This window comes from Meleagris gallopavo, chromosome 28 (assembly GCF_905368555.1).
Source record: "Meleagris gallopavo chromosome 28, MGAL_WU_HG_1.1, whole genome shotgun sequence".
Taxonomy (NCBI): domain Eukaryota; kingdom Metazoa; phylum Chordata; class Aves; order Galliformes; family Phasianidae; genus Meleagris; species Meleagris gallopavo.
Genome location: NC_139431.1, coordinates 979,433 through 998,710, shown reverse-complemented (window position 1 = coordinate 998,710; position 19,278 = coordinate 979,433). Strand labels below are relative to the sequence as shown.

The 19,278-nt window shown below is 53.2% G+C and overlaps 1 protein-coding gene across 1 annotated transcript; it reads right to left on the bottom strand.

Moving 5' to 3' along the window:
- Positions 1 to 587: 587 nt before the first annotated feature.
- On the bottom strand, positions 588 to 18,197 carry ADORA1 (adenosine A1 receptor). Its single transcript, XM_085210402.1, has 3 exons — positions 17,702 to 18,197; positions 17,045 to 17,419; positions 588 to 1,526 (listed from the first exon to the last, which is right to left on the bottom strand). The coding sequence occupies exons 2-3, from the start codon at positions 17,383 to 17,385 to the stop codon at positions 893 to 895; spliced, it is 975 nt and encodes a 324-aa protein (XP_085066528.1). The 5' UTR covers positions 17,386 to 17,419; positions 17,702 to 18,197; the 3' UTR covers positions 588 to 892.
- Positions 18,198 to 19,278: the final 1,081 nt, after the last annotated feature.

Sequence of the window (19,278 nt, the reverse complement as noted above, 5' to 3'; positions counted from 1 at the left end):
CTCCCAGGGCTGGGAAAGGGCCATAGGAAACGTGCTTCCAAAGGGAGTCCAATGAAAAAGGGACCCTGATAAGAAAGGAATTCCAATTAACTCTAATTAACTCTTCCCACCGCTGGAAGAAATCCTGCCACAGAGCTGAGTCTGGCAGTGCTGCTGTAGAGACTGCAGAGCCGGGTGGGGAGGACAGCTCAACCCCACCACCGACAGGACCAGCAATACCCCCTGCCCATGATCAGACCTGAGATGGACACATGGCAGCTTCAGCCCTGACACAGTGCCCCCAAACCACCCCAGGTGGGTGCAGGCTCCTCTGCTCCCCTGGGCAATGGAGGTGTCTGAATTCCCTACACATCGTGGGTTAAAAGAGTCTGACCATGTGGGGAGAGAATAGGGAACAAGTGGGGGAGAAACGAGGCAAACAGAGGCTGGAGTGACTGCAGTGGTCTTTTCCAGCCTTGATGATTCTATGGAGAAGATGTGATCCTGCCTTGCACAAAGGGCAGAATGTGGTGGGCAGAGTGTGGGGTGCACAACATTGCAAACAGCTCCAAGGACCCATTGGAACTCGTCAGTGGTGGAGGACCTCCTGGGTGTTCATTACCATTTTATTTTATTTGCATTAAGATAAACCACATCTTTATCTGTACATCTCCTTAAATACTTGGCAACACTTAAAAATAAAAATAATAAAACAAGAACAATAACAAAAAAAAATAATAATAAAAAGAAAGGAACAGTGCAGGCTACAATATCAAAACAGTACAATGCTTGTGAATAAATAACCCCTTGGGGCAGCTCAGGGGCTGGGCTGTTAAGATTGCACAGGGAATGGCAAACTCAGCCCTCCTGGGTCCTCATCCCCCCTTCCCCGGCAGCACTGATCTCTCAGCTCTTAGTTGACCGTCTCAGTTGTGCTGCTGCTGCTGTTTTTGTTGGTTTTGCAGCAGAAGTATTGGTTCCAGATCTGCTGGAAGGCTGTCCGGAACTTCTTGATCCTGAAGGCATAGACAACGGGGTTCATGGCCGAGTTGCCGTGGGTGAGGAAGATGGCGATGTAGGTGAGGATGTGAGGTGTCTTGCAGGATGGGCAGAACAAGGTGATGCAGTTGAGGATGTGCAGAGGGAGCCAGCTGAGCACAAAGAGAAAGAGAACCAGTGCGAGGGACTTGGCGATCTTCAGCTCCTTCCCATAATACTTCTGGGGGTCGTTGGAGCTGGAGGAGACCTTCTTGTTGAGCTGCTTGCGGATGAGATTGAAGACTTCCAGGTAGATGAGCAGCATCAGCAGCAGGGGCGGCAGGACCCAGACGAAGAAGTTGAAGTACACCATGTACTCCATGCTAATGACCGTCTCGAACTGGCACTTGATGACAAAATCTGAATGGCTGGCGTTCAAATCCTGAGTCCCCAGCATCTTGTTCAGGTTATTCCAACCGAACATTGGGGTGAGTCCCACCAGAAAGGAGACGATCCAACAGCAAGCGATGGCCACTGCTGCTCGCCGGGGTGTCACCACGCTCTTGTACCTGTGCAAGAGACAACAACCACAGGGAAAATGAAACGTGAGTTGGAGGTTTTGCCTGGGGGTTCAGACTTCTGCACATGGGGTGGTAGTGCCTGTTCTGAGATGTCCATGATGCTGCTCACTCCATAGAATCATTAAGGTTGAAAAAGACCTCCAAGATCACCCAGTTCAACCCCAACCCATCCCTACTGTGCTCTCTGACCATGTTCCTCAGTGCCACATCTCCACTGTTCTGAACATCTCCGGGGAAGGTGTCTCCCATTGACTCCCATCACCTTCTCCATCCCAGGGGATGGGCAGCGACCTCCTGGAGGTGATCCCAGAGCTTTTGGCATTGGTGAGAAGCCAGGAGGTGCATTAGTAACCACACGCTGTCTCCCTGCTCCAGTCCTGCTGGGACCCTGCCTCAGCCAATTCCCCCTGTGCTGGGGAGGAAATCACTGACAAAAACTTCCCCAGAGTCTGCTGGGTGGAGGAAGCATCCAGTGGTGCTAATGGTCCTCTGGGCACAGCTCGTTACATTTCATAATGTGCTCTCCCCATTGACAAAACCTTTTTTCCTAATGGGCTCGTGCCAAGGGATGGAAGGAGGAGGCTGCCTGGGTTCTGTGTCCTCCTCACCAACACAGTCCTGGCTCCCCCGAGCTCTCCAAGCGTGAACAAAGCCTGCTAGGTTGATTTTTCCCCCTGGTCCTCAAATGAAAGCACCTCCTGGTCCTCAGATGAAAGCCAGACAGATTCACCCAAGTGCTTTTGCCTTCCACTGGAGAGGATTGAACGAGGGATATTTTTCTGGCTGTCTGCTGGGTTTTGCTGTGGTGCCAGTGTTAACTTGGTCATGGAGGTGGCTGGGAAACAGAGTCCCATCCTGCTGCTCTGAGCTCCCTGTTGCTTGTCTTAGAAAATCTGCCAAGAATTCAAACCCACTCCTTCCCCCTCAAAGGTCCATCCTCCAGACCCATCTCAAGGGCAGGATGGGAGCACAGAGGGGTGCAGGATAGAGGGGGGACATCCATCCTCAGGAGGTCAGAGGGTCCACAGCCGCCCATCTCTGATGGCTTTCCTGAATGAACCCCCTCTGTTCTGGGAAACCATTTCCAGGCAGATCCCGTGGGAAGGAGGTGGCAAGGCAGGCTGCTGTTTCCTCTGAGAGCCAGAGGGTGATTTATTCCTTGTTGGGAGGAGAGAGGGCATGAGACCCTGAGAAAGCCGTGGGGCAGGGAGATCTGGAACTCTGGGGAGCCAAAGGGTGGTGGGAGAAAGTCAGCACTGTGGGATGGGCGGGGTGGGTGACAGGCCCCCATGCAAGCCTCACATCTCGAGGATTTTGAGGATTTTCTGCTATTTTTTCTGCAGTTGAGGTGCTCCCCACCCTGCAGTGTGCTGTCCCATGGCCCCAGGCACCTGGGCATGGAGCACTCAGCCCTCCTTCCCTTCCATTGCCTGGATTTGGGAAGCACAGGGGACAGAGAGAACACTGAGACCCCATTTTTAGCCATGAGCTGGAGCAGAGGATACAGGTTTCATGCCTGTAGCCACAGTGGAGGGGATGTATAACGGCTGCTGGGGGCCAGCACCAACAGTCCTGGCCCCACACTGCTTCAGAACAGGGCGTGCTGCAGATGGCTATCAGGACAGCTGCAAAGGTCGTGCACAAGTCTGTTTGGTGCAGAGGGTGTAACACACACGCAATAGAGCAACAGCCCCACATCAGCACACAGCCCTCCTTCCTTCTCACTGCACATCCATCCCTCCCCACTGTACATCCATCCCCCTTTAACGCACATCCATCCCTCCTCAGTGCACACATCCATCTCTCCTTCTTAGTGCACATCCATCCGTCCTTAATGCACATCCATCCCTCCTCTCTGCACACCCTTCCGTTCTTCTCACTGCACATTCATCCTTGCTGTACACTCAGCCCTCCTTAATGCACATCCCTCCCTGCTCATCGCTGCACATTCATCTCTGTGCCCTGCTGCACATCTCCTACTCCTCACTGCACAACCCTGGCCACTGAAAGCAAAACCTCTCTGGTTTATCCTCCTCCACATGTGCCAGTGTCATCGTGGTCACAAAAGCTGGGGCTAAAACTCAAACCAGCAAACTCACAGAAACCAGCAACATTTGGAACTGGGGCTTTTGTTGACTTTGTTCCTTCAAGCCACAAACCCAGGGCAGTGACATCCATCCCTGGGTTCGAGGTGCCCATCAGCCCCACACAGGGAATGATAAAACCACCAAATGACTCCAAGTCCCTCCTTTGTACGCCCCACAGGGTCTGGACATGGGGCTCTGTTGCTCTGAAGGCTGCAAACCCTATGTAAAGCAGGAAAATGCAAGATCCTGCCTATTGCTTGACCCCATGGCACAAAGTGTTTGGTGGTTGGGGGGGGGAGGGGGGAGAAAGAGCCTTTGCTGCTCCCATGTCTCTGCTTTGATCATACCAACAAAAAAACATCTTTCTCATTTGTCTCATTTTGTATTAATGAGATAGAGCTAGAATTTGGGATGGGCCTGGGAGGCAGAAACACTAGGAAATGCTGATAATGGCTCACAATTAATAAATAATTATATTCTGATTGTTGTCACTGGAATGATTGCTACCATCATTACAAATTTATTGCTACTATTATTTTTATTAACAGCTGCCACGAAACCATCCAAGATAATAGTCACCTCCGTCATCGCATCATTTGGGTTTGTTTCCTTCATCTGTGGGGTTTTGAGCCTGACCATAATTGCCAGTTTTCCACTTCTCGTCCCTTCCTGAAGGGCTCTGTGCTGTCCCTTCCCCATGGAGATAGGTATCACCCCAAACCCTCCTGGACACCCTGCCAAGGCCTGGAGAAAGGACTGGGGCTCCTTGAGCCAGGTACGATGTACTGGGAGAGATGCTGGGGTGCCCCTACCTCAGGAAATTGTGGAGTGCCCCCCTGGCCCTCACCTTGAGGGTGTTATCTGCCTTCTCTTCCATTTATTTGTCATTTCCAGACTTGATTCACCTTCTACCACATCTTGACATGTCCAGGTATCTGCAACTCACAGCGTGATCCACATATATCACTCAGGGAACATATTCTCTTGACTTGGTTGAAAAACCTTCAGTGATTTCACATCTGGTTTTCATCATACGCTTTTTTTTTTTTTCTTCAGCATTTCTCAATATTCTTTTGTCCATAAAACGTGTACAGTTGCCCACCCTGCCCTGAGATGCAGCTTTGCTGGTCCTCGCTCTGGTAGGGCTTACTGCAAAGCAGCTCCTGGAGAATTAATTCACTAATGAAGGCAGACCATTGCTAACAAAATGAAGCTGGAGCCAGTGAGGTAGAAGGAAAGGGGACCAAGCTGACATGAAGATCATCTGCACTCTGAGCACAGCAGAGAAGAGCAGTCAGAGCATGTCCTGATCTAATTGAAAATCTCTAGATAAAACCTCCTTGATCTCAGGGGAGTTTGGTTTCTGCTCCTTTTTCCCTGCTGTATCTCTGCTTCAGATCTCAGTGTCCTGGGGGCCTCTGGGTGGACAGATTTTGGTGTTTGAAACCGCTCAGAGATGTGAGGCTCAGAAACGTGAAGCTGAGAAATGCATAGCAGCATGCAGGTCCTGCAAGGAGCGACCTCAGCTCAGGGCTGAACACGTAGCTGCACGGTGGGAAGTGTTGCATAAGGGACATTGTGTGCTCCCATCTGTTCACATCCCTCCTTTGTGATGGTTGGGAGTTTTGTGGCTCTTTGGGGTCACGCACCCATCTCTCAGCCCTTCATGCTCCCAATTGCCATTCAATGACCGCAGCAAGCCAATAGCACAGCCCACGTTGTCTGCAGACGTGGCTGGAGCTGCTGGGTGATGGCTCTCCTTTCCACCACAAGGGTCTTTCACACCCTCCTGAGTCATCCCTGCAGTTCTCACAGCTGGGATGGAGGTGACAGGTGGCAATGAGCCATAGAGGTGATGTGAGAAGACACCTCGCGGGCAGAGGGGTCATTTCAGCCTACTGCTTTCCTGATGGCATCACTTCTGGTTTTCCACTTGAGAAGTAGTGAGGGTTGGTGACAGCTGGTGGGTGGATGGTGGCCTTGGGAGGGATCGATGTCAACCAACATTAGCCAAAGCTGGTGGCTAGATAGAGCTCTCCATGACAGCCTGTTCCTACAAATGCTTCAAAGGGAGGAGATTGATAGCCAGCATCTCCCAGGAGATTGTCCCAGTACCAAAATCCCAGATCTGTTACGTGACTAATATCATCTGAAGACATACAACCCCACAGCCCAGGTGACAGAAAGAAATCTTTGTGCTTTGAGCTTTGTCCGAAAGGGCTGTGTGGGACCTGCACCATGCAGAACCCAAAGTCCAGGGAGATGCTGCAGCCATGGGTAGCAGCCCTGACAACTTTCCTGTGCTGCCTGAGGGATGCACAGGGATGTGGGCACATCCAGCAGCAGCCCTAGGGACACAAACAGCCTCTAAGAAGCAAGAGAAATAAGGTAGAAAAGGGATTTATGGGCTAAAACACCTGGAAATGGGGAATGATGCCTCCACAAGTGCAGAACCTGAGGGTACATCAGGGATTTTCATTCAGTTGATGGCCTCAAGTGTGGGAAGAAGTCCATAGGTTCCAGTCCCAGACCTGGAAGCTGGACATGTCCCACCACCTCTACTGCTCTCCTGGTGCCCCAGTGGAAGCAATCCACCGAGCATCTATCCCAGCTCATCCCACCTTGAGCTTGGCATCTCCAGCAGGGCTGCACCGTGAAGTTGCTAAGGTTAATGTTCCAGAACCCACGCACACACTGACCACTTGGCTTTTGGGTCTAAACCTGCCACTTTTCAGGTTCCAGCTAACGGATTGAGTTCAACCTTCACCATCTGAGCCAGAAAGACTTGTGTTACTGTATCCTTGGGATGCTAGGAGCAGCCACATCATCACACTGCCCCAGAGGAGTTTGTTGCCAAGCAGTCTCAGCCCCGTGCTGCTGGTCCCAGTGGAGCTGCTGGCTGGCTTCTGCTTTGCTCGGGATGTCTGTGCCACTGAACTCCCTGGGCTCTGGCAATGAATCACAGCCCATCTTGGGAACAAACCACAGGCTTCCAGTAACTGCAGAGGTTCTTGAATATCCCTTGCCAGCTGTGCTCAACCCATAGGAAGGACACAAGCAACCTCTGTGGTGGCTCTACCATGGGCTGGTGCAGATGATTCATGCTGGGACCAGGAGCTGCAGGGGGAAGCAAAACCACTGGGGGCTGGAGATCGTAGGAAGAAGATGGAAAGCATGGGGACCTCACACACTTCCTTCATGCCACGGGGAAATGTTGCTGCTGTCCAAGGAAGGCAAAGGAACATGTGTTGTCTGCTGCAGTGTGGTGAGAATAGCAATTTCTCTCACATCTCACAACAGCATCCTCCATCCATGCAGCAAATACAAATCCTCTATGCACATAGAGTTAATCTGGCTATCAAACGGGGCTCAGTTTATAGCCTGTGGTTGGATCCTGATGCATTCAAGTATTCTTGCTGTATAAGCAGCAATTCTTGGTGAGGACCGCTCACCTGGTGCTCAGCCCCTCACTCTAAATGGGAGGTTCAGCAGGAGCCTGGGGATGCCTGATGGAAATGATTTAAGCCCTGCCCCAGGAGGAGCCACGAGACCACCCAATGCCACGGCCAGGATCCGCCCAGCTCCACCACGTGTGGTCACAGCCCTCCTAGGTTTCCCTGGATCGCTGGCTTTGCCTTCCAGGATCCAGAGGTAGGTGGGAGGGAAATGATTTAACACTGTTGGCAACAGCTCCAAAACCATGAAATGAGCGGCAGGATCCCAGAACTGGGGGAAAAGAGAAAAAAAAAAAAGTGATGTTCTTGTCTTTTGGCTCTTACTTCCAGGCAGCAGTATTATTTTAGTGTTCCTTTGCAATGCAAAGCAAGAAAAGTGCTATTTTAAAAAGAGAAGAAGTTGAAAATGTTCTGTTTTATCAAGACTTTGGGAAATAGGGCACAGAGGAGCAGCCCAATTCCTAAGAGAAGGGGTTGACTTGGAAGGGATGGTTCCATCAGACAAGGCACAGCGTGATGGGCACGATGGACTTGCTTTCAGCATTACCCACATGCAATAAAGTCATTGGGTGCTTTTAGCATCTGACCAGTTTTGTTGTCAAAAATAGATATTCAGTGTACAAAAGTCTTTTTGGAGAGGGGAAGAGGTCTGGGATCCCATCACACATGGAGAGCTGCCCATCTCCAGCAGAAGATAATTTCTGCAGAGCAAGATCTCAGGAGGAGTTGCCCCAAACCCACAGCATGCAGTCAGTGCTCCTTACATGGGGATGGGACCCAGGTCCTCTCCCTCATCATAGCACACCACTGCCCCATGGATCCAACCACCACGAGGGCTTTCATGCACCAACCCTACCCCTGCTCTGGGAATTAGCTGGGTGCTCATTACCCAACCTGGGCTTAGAGCTGATCTCTGCATCTCCGTGCTTTGTAGGCATGGTGGGCCTGGGTGGGTAGTTGGACTTGGTGATCTCAGTGGTCTTTTCCGACCTTAATGATTTTATGATTCTTAGAGGAGTTGGGGCATTCATGTAACGCAGGAGAGAAGGGATGAAAGGCAGCTTTGGCTCTTTTTGGTGTAAATCCAAGATAAAAGCAGTGGCTTTTCAAATGAAGATTTGTGTTTTTCTTTGCATGGATAATTTTTTTCTTGATCCTAAAGAGCTCCTTTGAAATGAGGACTCTGAAGAAGGAAGAGGGAGGAAGGGGGGAAAGAAGAAATAAGACAGCTCCAAAACCCACTGGAAGTGGCAATTCTGTCAAATGTGGGCTCTGGGAGAAGGTGAAATCAGATGGGAAATACAGAATGCTTGATGTGATTGGGCTCCCGGAGCCTCTCCAGCTCAAACCCCGACCCACATCATCACCCACTGACAACACTGCTAAACCAAAGGGCACATTGGCATCCAAGTGGGTGAGGCTGAAAAGCACCAAGAGCTATTAAAAGAAAGGATGGGGAACTTACAGAAGAGGATGTAAGAAGGGTCTCAAGATGTTCTGTTGGCTGGGTGAGCAGGAGGCAGGAAAGCTGCGATAGCATCTCCTGGGGGGAGGCATTAGTCCAGCTGTGAGGCACAGCTGAGGTGGGTCTTTATCTCTCAGCTGCAGAAGGACACTTCAGAAGATGAGATATCCTAAATTACAGATGGAACAGGAGATTGGTATCGGCTCTCTTTTAATTTCTTGGTTCTGCACTTCTGCTTGCTGACCTGACTCCTGCTTTGTAGTCAACAACCCCAACTCTGGTTTCTTAGGCTACGATTTGTTATTGCAGCTCGGGATCTTCGTGGCACAATCTGTCACTGCAGAGGGAACATTTCCCTCACGCACTTCATTGAGCTCCAAGACTGATACCTCCAAGGCTGAAACTTTGGCTGGAGGCTCAGCAGACAGGGGAGGTTGTTTTCCCCACCCAACCTCTAAATGAGAATTAGGAGAGCTGATGAGATCTACTGCTCCTCAGCCGCAGAGGACACGATAACCCAAAACAACCCATCCAGCATCTTCTGCACAGGGCAGCTTTTCCCTGCTTAAAAGCTCAATTTCAAATGCAGAAAGCAGGCAGATTAATTTCTTTTTTTGCTTATGAGCTGTCTATATGTACTTTCAATTAATGGAACCTGTCTCGGAGATGCCATTTTGCACTTCCACCTTCAGCCCAAACACAACTTGCCACAAATCACGGGTAAAACCCGTGTTACTCAACTCTGCAACATCAGGGGAACAGAAGTGAGGAACGGAATACGTATGTGTTTAGTCATCAAGTTATTTACGTACAGATGAATCTGTCCAGTGCAGATCTATACATCTTGATCAGCCAAATGCAGCGCCAAATTGGAAGTGAAGGCTCCAGTTAGCACCGCAATCAAATGTTCCCTCACCACAGGGAATTGATCTTTCACGAAGAAAACAAATAAATGCAAGTGCAAAGCAAACCTGAAGTTTATTATTTAATTCCCGTTTCCTCCCTCAGGTTTAAATGATGATTTATTTCCCTTGGAAGGAAACCGACTGACCTTGCAGCCTGGAAGGAACCCGCTTGGTGTTTGCACCAGGATGGCAGAGAAAGGCTGAGACCCGAGAGCAGGAACTGCAGCGATAAATTACACCCTGTGCATCTTCCTAATTACCCTGGCAATTAAGTCCAGGCAGGGAGCGGTGGGAAGATGCAGCCTGGTTGCAGCAGGGCATGGACAAGGAGGACTCATTGGCCAGGCAGCAGCCAGTCCTCCCCATGCGTGAGGACCACACCGGCCCCCATGGAGCCTTTGAGGCCCCACCATCCCTTTTCCTGGGGCACAAGAGATGTACAAGAGGGTCCCCATGCTGCTGGAGATGGAGATGTTTTGCTGTGGCTGCAATCAGGGCTGGGGATGGCCCTGTGGGCACGGAGCATCTGCACTGCCCAGGCTGTGAGCATTATGGGAGTGGGTGCTGATCTCCATTCAGTTAACTGGTTCTGCACTGCAGTTCTCACCCATCTGGATGCAGGCTGTGCCATCAGCTCTCGGCCACGCAGGGTCACAGGCAAACAGAGCCACTCGAGCTGAAATAAACGCGTTGTAGCTGCATGTTGCAGGGTTTAACTCACGGAGTGTTGTTGATACCAGTGCAAAAAGAAAGAGGAATTACACAGTCTGAAAGCCTGTGCTAATTATGGCTGTGTCTGAGGCAGCGTTTCTCGGTGCTTTCGGAGAGTTTGTAGCACCGTTCCCTCTGCGAGCAGATGGGGAAACTGAGTTGCAAAGGGGGGCTCTGCTGTGCCAAGCGAAGCAAGATGAACTGAGCTGAATGAGAACGCATCCCCAGTGCCAGGAGCTGGCACTTCTCTCCTTTGAAAGTAGCCAAGAGAAAACTTCTCAGCTCTGGGTGCAGGGATAGGAATGGCCCAGGGAAGGCAGTGCCCCATGCTGCTCAGTGCAGCCCTCCTTCTATGAGTGTCACAAGGGTGGTGGACCAGGGGATGTCACGTCCCTGCTGCTGTGTCCCTGCCCAGGCATCACTGGTACCTGTGGGCACCTTGTGCAGTCTCAGAGCAGCAAGGAATGAGGCGGGTGAAGAAGACAAGAGGATGAGGCTTGGGGGCAAATCCCTTTCCTTTTTGAGAGTAATTTTTAATTAAGAACAAAATTCCAACCAAACCAACCAGAAGTTCTGCAAGCAACGCTCAGCTTGGCACTGGGGGCAGAGCCCAGGCAGGAACGAGGCAGGGATAGGATGGGGTGGGGAGGGACAGACCAGGGCACAGAGGAACTGTTGGGTTCCACTGGGCTCTGTGCAGCAAAGGACAAACCCAGACACCACCAAACCTCCTAGCACCTGGTTCTGCTCTGCCCTGCATCACCAAAAACATCCCTTCCTCCTCAGTTCTCACCCCATCAATAATATGTTTCTTAGCCCACAAGCAACTGAGGAGGAGACCATCTTTGTGGGATTATTTCACACCTGCTGATGGCATCACCAGTGACGTCTCTTTAACCCCCAGACCTGCCTGTCAGGAAGGCAGCTAGCTACGTGCCTGGGCTGGCTGAGCAGGGCTGGGTGCTGGTGCAGCAGGAGCTGATTCGCTTATTGCTATTCTGCAGGGTTCCCTGCTGGCTCTGGGGCTGTTTTGTGCACATCATGGAGATCATCAATTGCTCTTTCTTGTGGCTGGGCATGCCACGTGAGAGCCACACGCCTGTCCCAGCAGCTGGGCATCCATGCTGCCAGCAATGGCATCTCCCTGCCAGGAGCTCAGCCAGCCGCAGGGACAGCTGGTTTCTGCTTTTGTGGGCAGGAAATTCTTCATTCAGGCACTGAGGATGGTGTTGCCCCCGAGGAGTCACGCCGCTCAAGCCATCTCCATCCCACCAGGCTGATGTCTCTCCCTCACTGTCTCCTCCATGCCCCATATCCCACTTTCTGCAGGCACCATGACTCCCTGCTTCCTGCCTGAACTTCCCTTGCACCCTTTGGGCAGGATCCTGCAGATTTTCCCTTGACCTTCCTCCAATCAGAGGTTTTCTTCCAGCCCATCGGTTTTGTTCCAGTCTGAAATGACTCCCATGTGTGTCACACAGAAACTCATCTCCCAGGTCATTTCACCAGGTTGCCTCCTCCACACATCCTCCTCCTTTTTTCCCCATTCTTTGCTGTGCTCTGAAGACCTTCCCACGTCCTCTTCCACACCAGGATGTCAGACCCATCACAATTCCAACTTCCTGACTTTCTCTACTTCCTCCATCTCCAGTCACTCTCCTCAAATCCCGTCCCCATGCCAAGGCTGTGACCTCTCAGGATGAGTCATTCTCCCACTGCCAGGCTGATTTCAGCATGGATACAGGACACAATTGGTTACTGCATCCCCTCATTACATTTCCCCGTGCCCAACAGCCCCTTGTGTTTGGGTGCAGTCTGCTTTGGTTCTGGACAGGAGGGATGGTTGGCTCTGGCCTCACGGATTGCAAACTGTGGCTGTTGGTCTGTGGGTCCCTGCCAACCAGGCCTTGAAAGCACAGTCTGGTGGGCTTTGTTCCAGTTGTCTCCACCAAACTCATGGCCAAAATCCCTCTCTGGTCATCAGAGTCAAGCTGGCCTTTCTATAAAGGCAGGGTGACGGTGACACCTCTCACTGCTGCAGTCAACTTCTTCCATCTCAGGGATGAAGGATGACCCAGGACAACCCAGCAAAGGTCTCCTCCGCACCCAGAGGCGGCTCCAGCTCCAACTGGCTGCAGTGAAGGCACACACCAGGGTGAGCTGCTCCTGACTCACTCCTGACACACTGCCTGCAGGGCCAGGCTGGGCTGGCAGGGATCAGGCAGACTGAATCAGCAGCTTTGGCAGAACCTCCTGTATCATGTTGAACTATTTTCGCTGCCTCTATGGGGTCCTTGGAAAGTATCAGACCCCAGGGTGCATTGGCATCACCTCCACCAATCCAGCACCTTTGGAAACACCTAATGAACCTTTGGTACCTGACTCTAAACTCTTCAGACCAGTAGGACTATGGGTAACTCCTATTTCACTGCACTACCCCTGCACTGAGCAAGTCCTGGCACTGCACTGTGCCTCAGTTTCCCTAGCTGCAAGTGTTCTATTGCCCTTCCAGGGAACCTGCCCTCACATTTATTGGTAAGGCATTGTCAGTGTGTCAATGTCTCTACCTCACAATTAGTAGCATTCATAAAAAAATCCCAATGAAAATCTTCCCAGAGCATGACTTTGGAGCACAAGAGGAAAACACCAGCTAGGAGCTGGTTATCATTCATCTCCCAGCAGGCAGATGGAAGCTCAGCCCAGGGGACAGATGTTGGCTCCAGCAAACGGGGTCAGGGCAGAACGATCCCCTGGCAGCTGACCCAGCACATAGATTGCATCTGGGAGGCTGGGATGAGCTGGAGACCCTGTGTGCAGGCATGGGGAGCAGCACCCCAACAGCCACACATCTCCCCTTGCCCTTCTTAGTCCAAAAATTTTGGGAAAAACCCCTAAATTCAGAAAAATCCAGGCATTCCCCCCCTCTCCTCTGCCCTGCCAAGTACGGAGCATCCCACACTTCGATCTTTGCCACCTCCCAGGGAGGGGACATCCACAAACCCAAAAGCCAAGGATATGGGAACAATGCTTCCAGCCCAGCCCGCTCCCCTCCAGCCAGCATCGCAGCGGCTGTGACTTTTTCTGTGACCTGATTTTCTGGCTGCCAGCAGACGTCTCATGGTGCTGCTGCAGCAGCTGTGCACTCCCCGAGAGTCTAATCCTGACATCCCATCGCCGAGGGAAGAGCCCCAGCCTGTGACTTAGCATGCACTTGGCTGAATGTTACTCCGTGGATCACAAAGCCATGCTGAAAAGTGGCTCCATCGGGTGTTTGCAGGACACTGAGACTGATACAACCTGCTGGCAAATCCCTGCCTGTTTCCAAGGCTCTGATCATTTCGGTGGCAGTGGGGATCACGCTCCTGGTCCAGCACCACAGCTCATCTGTGCCTCCTGGTTCTGAGCAGAGCATGATGTGAAACGCTGAGATTTAGCATCCATGTGCTGAACTGATCAGGGAGTGCTGATAAATACAACTTGGAATCAGTTCTTCAGCAAACCCTTCCGGGCTGTGATCTCTGGCTGTTCCTCTTTGCTCTCGGTTCCCATCTACCTGCTCCCTGCGGGTCACTCTCATCTGCTAAAAATAAAGGCAGCAAGGGCAGAACAAAAGGGCTCTGAGCAAGAAGTGGCTGCAAAGAGCTGCCAGTTCCCAAAACTCCTCTGGTTTAGGAAAACGGGATTCCTTAGAAATGCAGCCTGTTTTGTAACGTTGGACTGCATCTTTTTGTCAGCAAAAAAAGGTGGTGACAGAGGTGAAAGATGCCTCAGTGAGCTTCTGTGAACGTGAGCTCCCCAAAGCTCCCTGAGCTCCCACTGAGTCGCCTGAGTGCTTTGAAACCTGTCCTCCAAATTTAAAAATAAGCCTCAGACAAGCCGTGGCTTTGTTCATTCACTTGGTTGGATGGACAGAATCACTCACCATTGCCCTCACACATCATTTGCTGCATTGTCCAGACTGCTGGGAGCCATCTCCGGTCATCCTTGCCTCCCCGGGGACATTCCCTGTGGGTCACATCACCTCGTATGCAGCATGCACTTCATTTTCTTCATTTCAACCTTTTGTTCTGGATCAAAATCCTTCAGACAGCCCAAAATCTTGCTTCTGAGGTTCGGTGCCTTCTCCTTTCCATGGGGATCTTCTCCAGGGGATCAGGAGCCACGGGGACTGGGGCCACAACACATCCCAACTGCATCCCACACCTCTCCTTCTCCATGCTGGCCTTGCTGCTGCCTCTCAGAGCCTAAATACCCATAGAGGCTCCCCAGCACTCACTGTTGGGAGCACTGGAAATACTTTTCATACCCCTTTATTCTCCTATTCCTGGGAATTTAGGCCAATGTAGTGTCCTGTCCCAGTGACCCCTCACCCCTACCACGGTGAAGTGCCCCCCACCATCCCACCAAGTCCTCCCTTGAAACCTCAGTGGAGGAAACCTCAGCCCTGTGCCCCAGCTGGCCGAGGGTGATGAGCCTTCCTGTGACCCAACCCCAGCTGGCCCCAGGCCTGTGGCTCTTGGCAGGCCCAGAGAGAAGGGGAAAGAGCGCTGCAATCCCAGCAGGAGCCCAAAAAGTGTAGAGCCAAGCTGAGGAAGCATTGCATTGCTGCCTCCATCCAGGACGTTACCTGCAATCCTCCTCACTGGTGGAATTTGTGGTCCAGGGCTGAGGGATGCTCCTGTGCTCTTAGATCTCCTAAGGCTCAGGGCATTGCTGGAACAGCACAGAGTGCCAGTGCTGTCCCCAGGGACACCCACAGACCCTGTTTCACCCATGCTGTGCCTCAGCCTCCCCTCTCTGCTCCTGCCTCCCATTACTGAGCAATTTCCAGCCCAGTTTGATCTAATTTCCACATCTCTGCAGCATCGTATATTTGCTCAGAACCTTCAGAAATGGTAAATGCAGCTTGGCTTGGTGAGCTGCTCCTCAGGGTGCCATGGGGTGTGGTGGGCTGGGGGCACCCACCAACCCAGTGTTAGAGTCTGGGTAAGAAGAGGGGGGATCCCTCATGTGCAAGATTTCCAGCAAATTTCCCCTGGTTTTCTTCTCCTAGCATGTATTTCAAAGCAGACTAAGGGAGAGAAATCCTAAGGAAGCCCAAGGATGGGGTCAGGCTGTGTTCTGGCATTCAGCATCCCTAATCGAGGGGGCTGTGGTTCCTATACTAAAGGAACTGCATCCCCATGAAAACATCCCTCCGGCACCGTCCCTCCTGCATCCTGCATCCCGCCACAGGGATGCTGGGGGCCGGTTCCTGCCTGGCTCCTTCCCCTCCCTTTGAACTCGTTTCATCTTCCCTAAGCACATCAGGGAGGGGGAAGTGGGGTCTGGGCTGGGGGGACCCTGCTGCGCCCAGCGAGGGGAGACGGAATGCAGGGGTGCTGGTGGGCGGGGAGGAAGGATACGAGGGCGAGATGGGAGCTTTTCATCCAGCACAAAGGCACTGAGCCTATTTTAGGTGGTTTCCAGCTGTTTGGAGCAGCTCCGTTTGGGAAGCTTGGGGGGTGTGGCACCTTCTGCTCCACCTGAATGATGCTTTTGGCTTTGCATCTCCTTCAGTCAACTGCTCCCAGCCAAGAGCCCCATTGCCTTCAGCCCCCAGGTAGCCAGCACATGGCACAGGCATGGAAACTCTCATGCATCCCTTCAGAAATTCCAAACACAGGACCTGCAGGGCACCCTGGAGCAGGGACAGCACTGTTGGGGCTGCACAGCACCACCTCTGTGCAGGCATGGGACATCCGTCCCCACAGAGTCCCCTTGGTCCCGCTTCCCCCATCAGTTCCATCCATGGGATGTGGCTACAGAGCTCCAAATGCAAAGGTGATGGGCTGAGAGGGCACGCCAGCACCAGAAAGATGTTTCAGTATTATTTTATTATTATTATTGGCATCCAGTAACAGGTTGGGGGAAATTTGGAACATTTTAGATTCAGGAATTATTCTTCAGTGGTATTTTCTACCATTTGTGATCTCTGATGTGCTTAGGGCACAAAATCACCCACAGCCAATGCCAGCTGCTGGGAATTTGGGATAAGGGTGGATGACAGAGTGGGAAGGTTGGCACCACTGAGTGCAAAGTTATTCAATACTAAAAAAGATCTGAACAGGCAGAGCAAAATCTCACTGTGCTCAGACCAGGATGGACTAAATACAAAGTTCATATAGCATGAGAAAAATCCACCCAAACTACACACGGCACAGAAGGCTCTACCTTAATGCTCTCAGGATCCTGGGTCAGGGCAGAAATCACCCCCAAAAGCCCAACTGATGCTCAGAGGGAGCAAGGGAGGAGAGGCTGCATTTGTTGGGAGAAGCAGAGACACGAACTCAGCGGCGCTGCTAAGTATAGACCTGCAGTCCTCCCACAGCTGAACCTGTCCCCAGCACACAGAGGATGCAGAAGAACCAAAAAAGCACCAAAAGCAGTGAGAGGACACAGAGGACTCTGGAATGCTGTTGGGATGGAGAATGGGGATTTTTTCAGGCTTGAAAAAAATACATATACACAAATTGTGCAGTGGGGAACTGCCTGAGAAGCCACGTGTGGTGGGGAGGGAGTGCACAGGGACTATGTTTTTACTCTGTGCAACCCCTACCCACAGGTCCCTGAGGCTGTCAGTGCCCTCCACCTTCACCACGGGAAACCTGGGCTGAGGACAGAGCTGTCGTCTCCTTCCAGATACAGAATGGAGCACAGTGACCCCCCTGAGCAAAGCAACCAGAGGCTGTGGGACCCCCCCTTACCCAGCCTACCCCGATTCCTCCTGCAGCCAAACCTTCCTGCTGGTGCTGCTGCTTCTCAAAGAGTTTGGGACATCTCTGTTCCCTCTGAAACCCCCCCCCCAGTGCCCACCTCAGACCCACTGCTCACATTGTCCTACCTGACCGGGATCTTCACCCGCAGGTACCGATCCACAGCGATGGCCAGGAGTGCCAGGATGGAGCTCTCGGTGAGGATGAGGACGGGACACGCCATCATGAGGCAGCTGTAGAACTCCGTTTGCGGTCCGATATTGATGATGATGGCTAAAGGGATGACCAGAGCACCCACGGCCACATCGGCCACAGCCAGCGAGACGATGAAGCAGAAAGTGGCATCTCGCAGCGCCTGGTTCATCTTCACAGCCCAGATGACCAGGATATTTCCCGGCACCGACACCAAGGCGATCAGCACTTCGATGGAGATGTAAGCAGCCTGGAAAGCCGACACGGGCTGTGCCATGATGCTGCGCTCCCCTCAGCGCTCCCTCGGTTACCTGCAAACGCAGAGGGAGGCGGTCACAAACTGCACTGCGAGCCGACATGGAGCCGGGACGGAACCCGGGCGGGGAGGAGGGGGGGGTGGGGAAAAAAAAAAAATCCCACTGCTTGTGCCGGCCCCCCCGGACCTCGTCCTGCCCCGTCCCCCGCAGCGCGTCCGTCCATCGCAACGAACCGCGGGGAGCGGAGCTCCGTGACCCACCGCGCCGGGGTGGGGGGAGCAGCGGGGGGGCCGTGAGCCGCCGTTCTGCTGTCCGTAGCTCCGAAGGACGCCTCACCTTGTCCGGCTCCAGGAGGTTGTGCCGGCGGTGTCCCCGAGTCTGAGGCGTTCAGCCGGCGGGCAGAGAGGGGGGCATGCTGCGGGACGGGGAGCTGTGGGAATGGGAACTGCGGGACGCGAGCTGCGGGACGGGGAGCTGCGGGACGGGGAGCTGCGCTCGGCCTCGGTACCCAGCACCGCGCTGCTCCCGCAGGCAGCTCGCAGCTGAGGACGGAGCATCACATGGTGCGGCGCTCCCGCGGCCCTTTAAAGAGCGACCGACCCGATTTGGGGCTGCGCAGCCGAGCGGGGGCGAGGCGGGCGGTGCCGGTTAGGGTTGCTCGCTCCGCAGCCAAACCCGGGCTTCAAAAGCTTCATGTTTCGTTTTCAGCTCCAAAACCGGCTTCAGAGCCCCGTCGCAGGGGCAGGAGTCGAGAGGAAGGAGACAACGGACGAGCGCGGAGCATCCGGTACTGGGCACGGAGCAGCCGCCGCTCGGTGCTCAGCCCCGGGCCGGGACCCGCCGGAGGGGTGGAACCGGCGATGCTCAAATCGCCCCCGGGATCGGGCGGCCTCCCGAAAACCAGTGCCGGGGCGGGGCTGAGCCCTCGGAGCAGCACTGTGGGTGCCGGGGCTGCACCCCGTGCCGAGCATTGGGGAGGGCTGGGGAAGAGGAGGGGGCTCATTCCTATCCCCAACAAAGTGTGTGAAGGAATGGTCTCCCCATGCTGGGACTGGTTCAGGTGCTGGTTAAGATTATGGGAGAAGTCTGGGGTAAAATAGTCAAACCCCACATTTCTGCCCTGGGCTGGGAAGTGGTGCTCGCTCTGGTGGAGCTGAACCAGCCAAGCCCAAAGCACTGCAGCCCAGCCCTCAGCCTGGCCACTATGGGCAAGCAGCACCCATGGGTGGTTTCCACACCCCTAAGTGGCAGCCAGGCACCTCCAGGGCTCACCCTGAGCATCTCCCTGAGATGGGATGGGTTTATCTGAGCTCTACAGGTCTGGGAGCAGCTGTGACCTCAGGGTTGGGACAAGGGGACACTCCCCAGCCCTGTCCAAACCTCTCCACATCCTTTCCTCTGGTGGGAGTGGGGCTGGATTTGTCCCCTCCTCTGTTCTGCTCTATGCAGTGTGAGGTGTCCTACTGCTTGAATCTGTCCCTTGGCACCTTCTCCATCCAAACCTGTGCACCCTAAGGCAGGGATGGGGACATCAGCGGTGGCATCCCATTCCCAGTGCCACCATTGGTGGTGGCCTGTGGGCTTCTCCCTCACCTCCGCAGTGGAGCAGAGGGTTGGGGTCAAGCATCCAGGGGCCACCTGGGGGCTGCGGTGTGATGTCAGCTGTGGCCACTTTGTGCCAACAGCAGGGCAAGGGGAGCTGATCCGGGTTTAAAAGATCTGTTCTCTCTGCAGGGAGAAAAACAAATCAGGGATGGTGCATCCACATAAACACTGTGCTATTTATGGGAGGTGTTCAGGCTGTGTCTCACTGCGCATCCCTTCTCACACATCCTCTGCAGGAAGCCGTTATCCAGCTTCGGGCTCAGCCTGAAGCTGGAGGCAAAGCAAGGCAGGGCTACCAGACACACTGA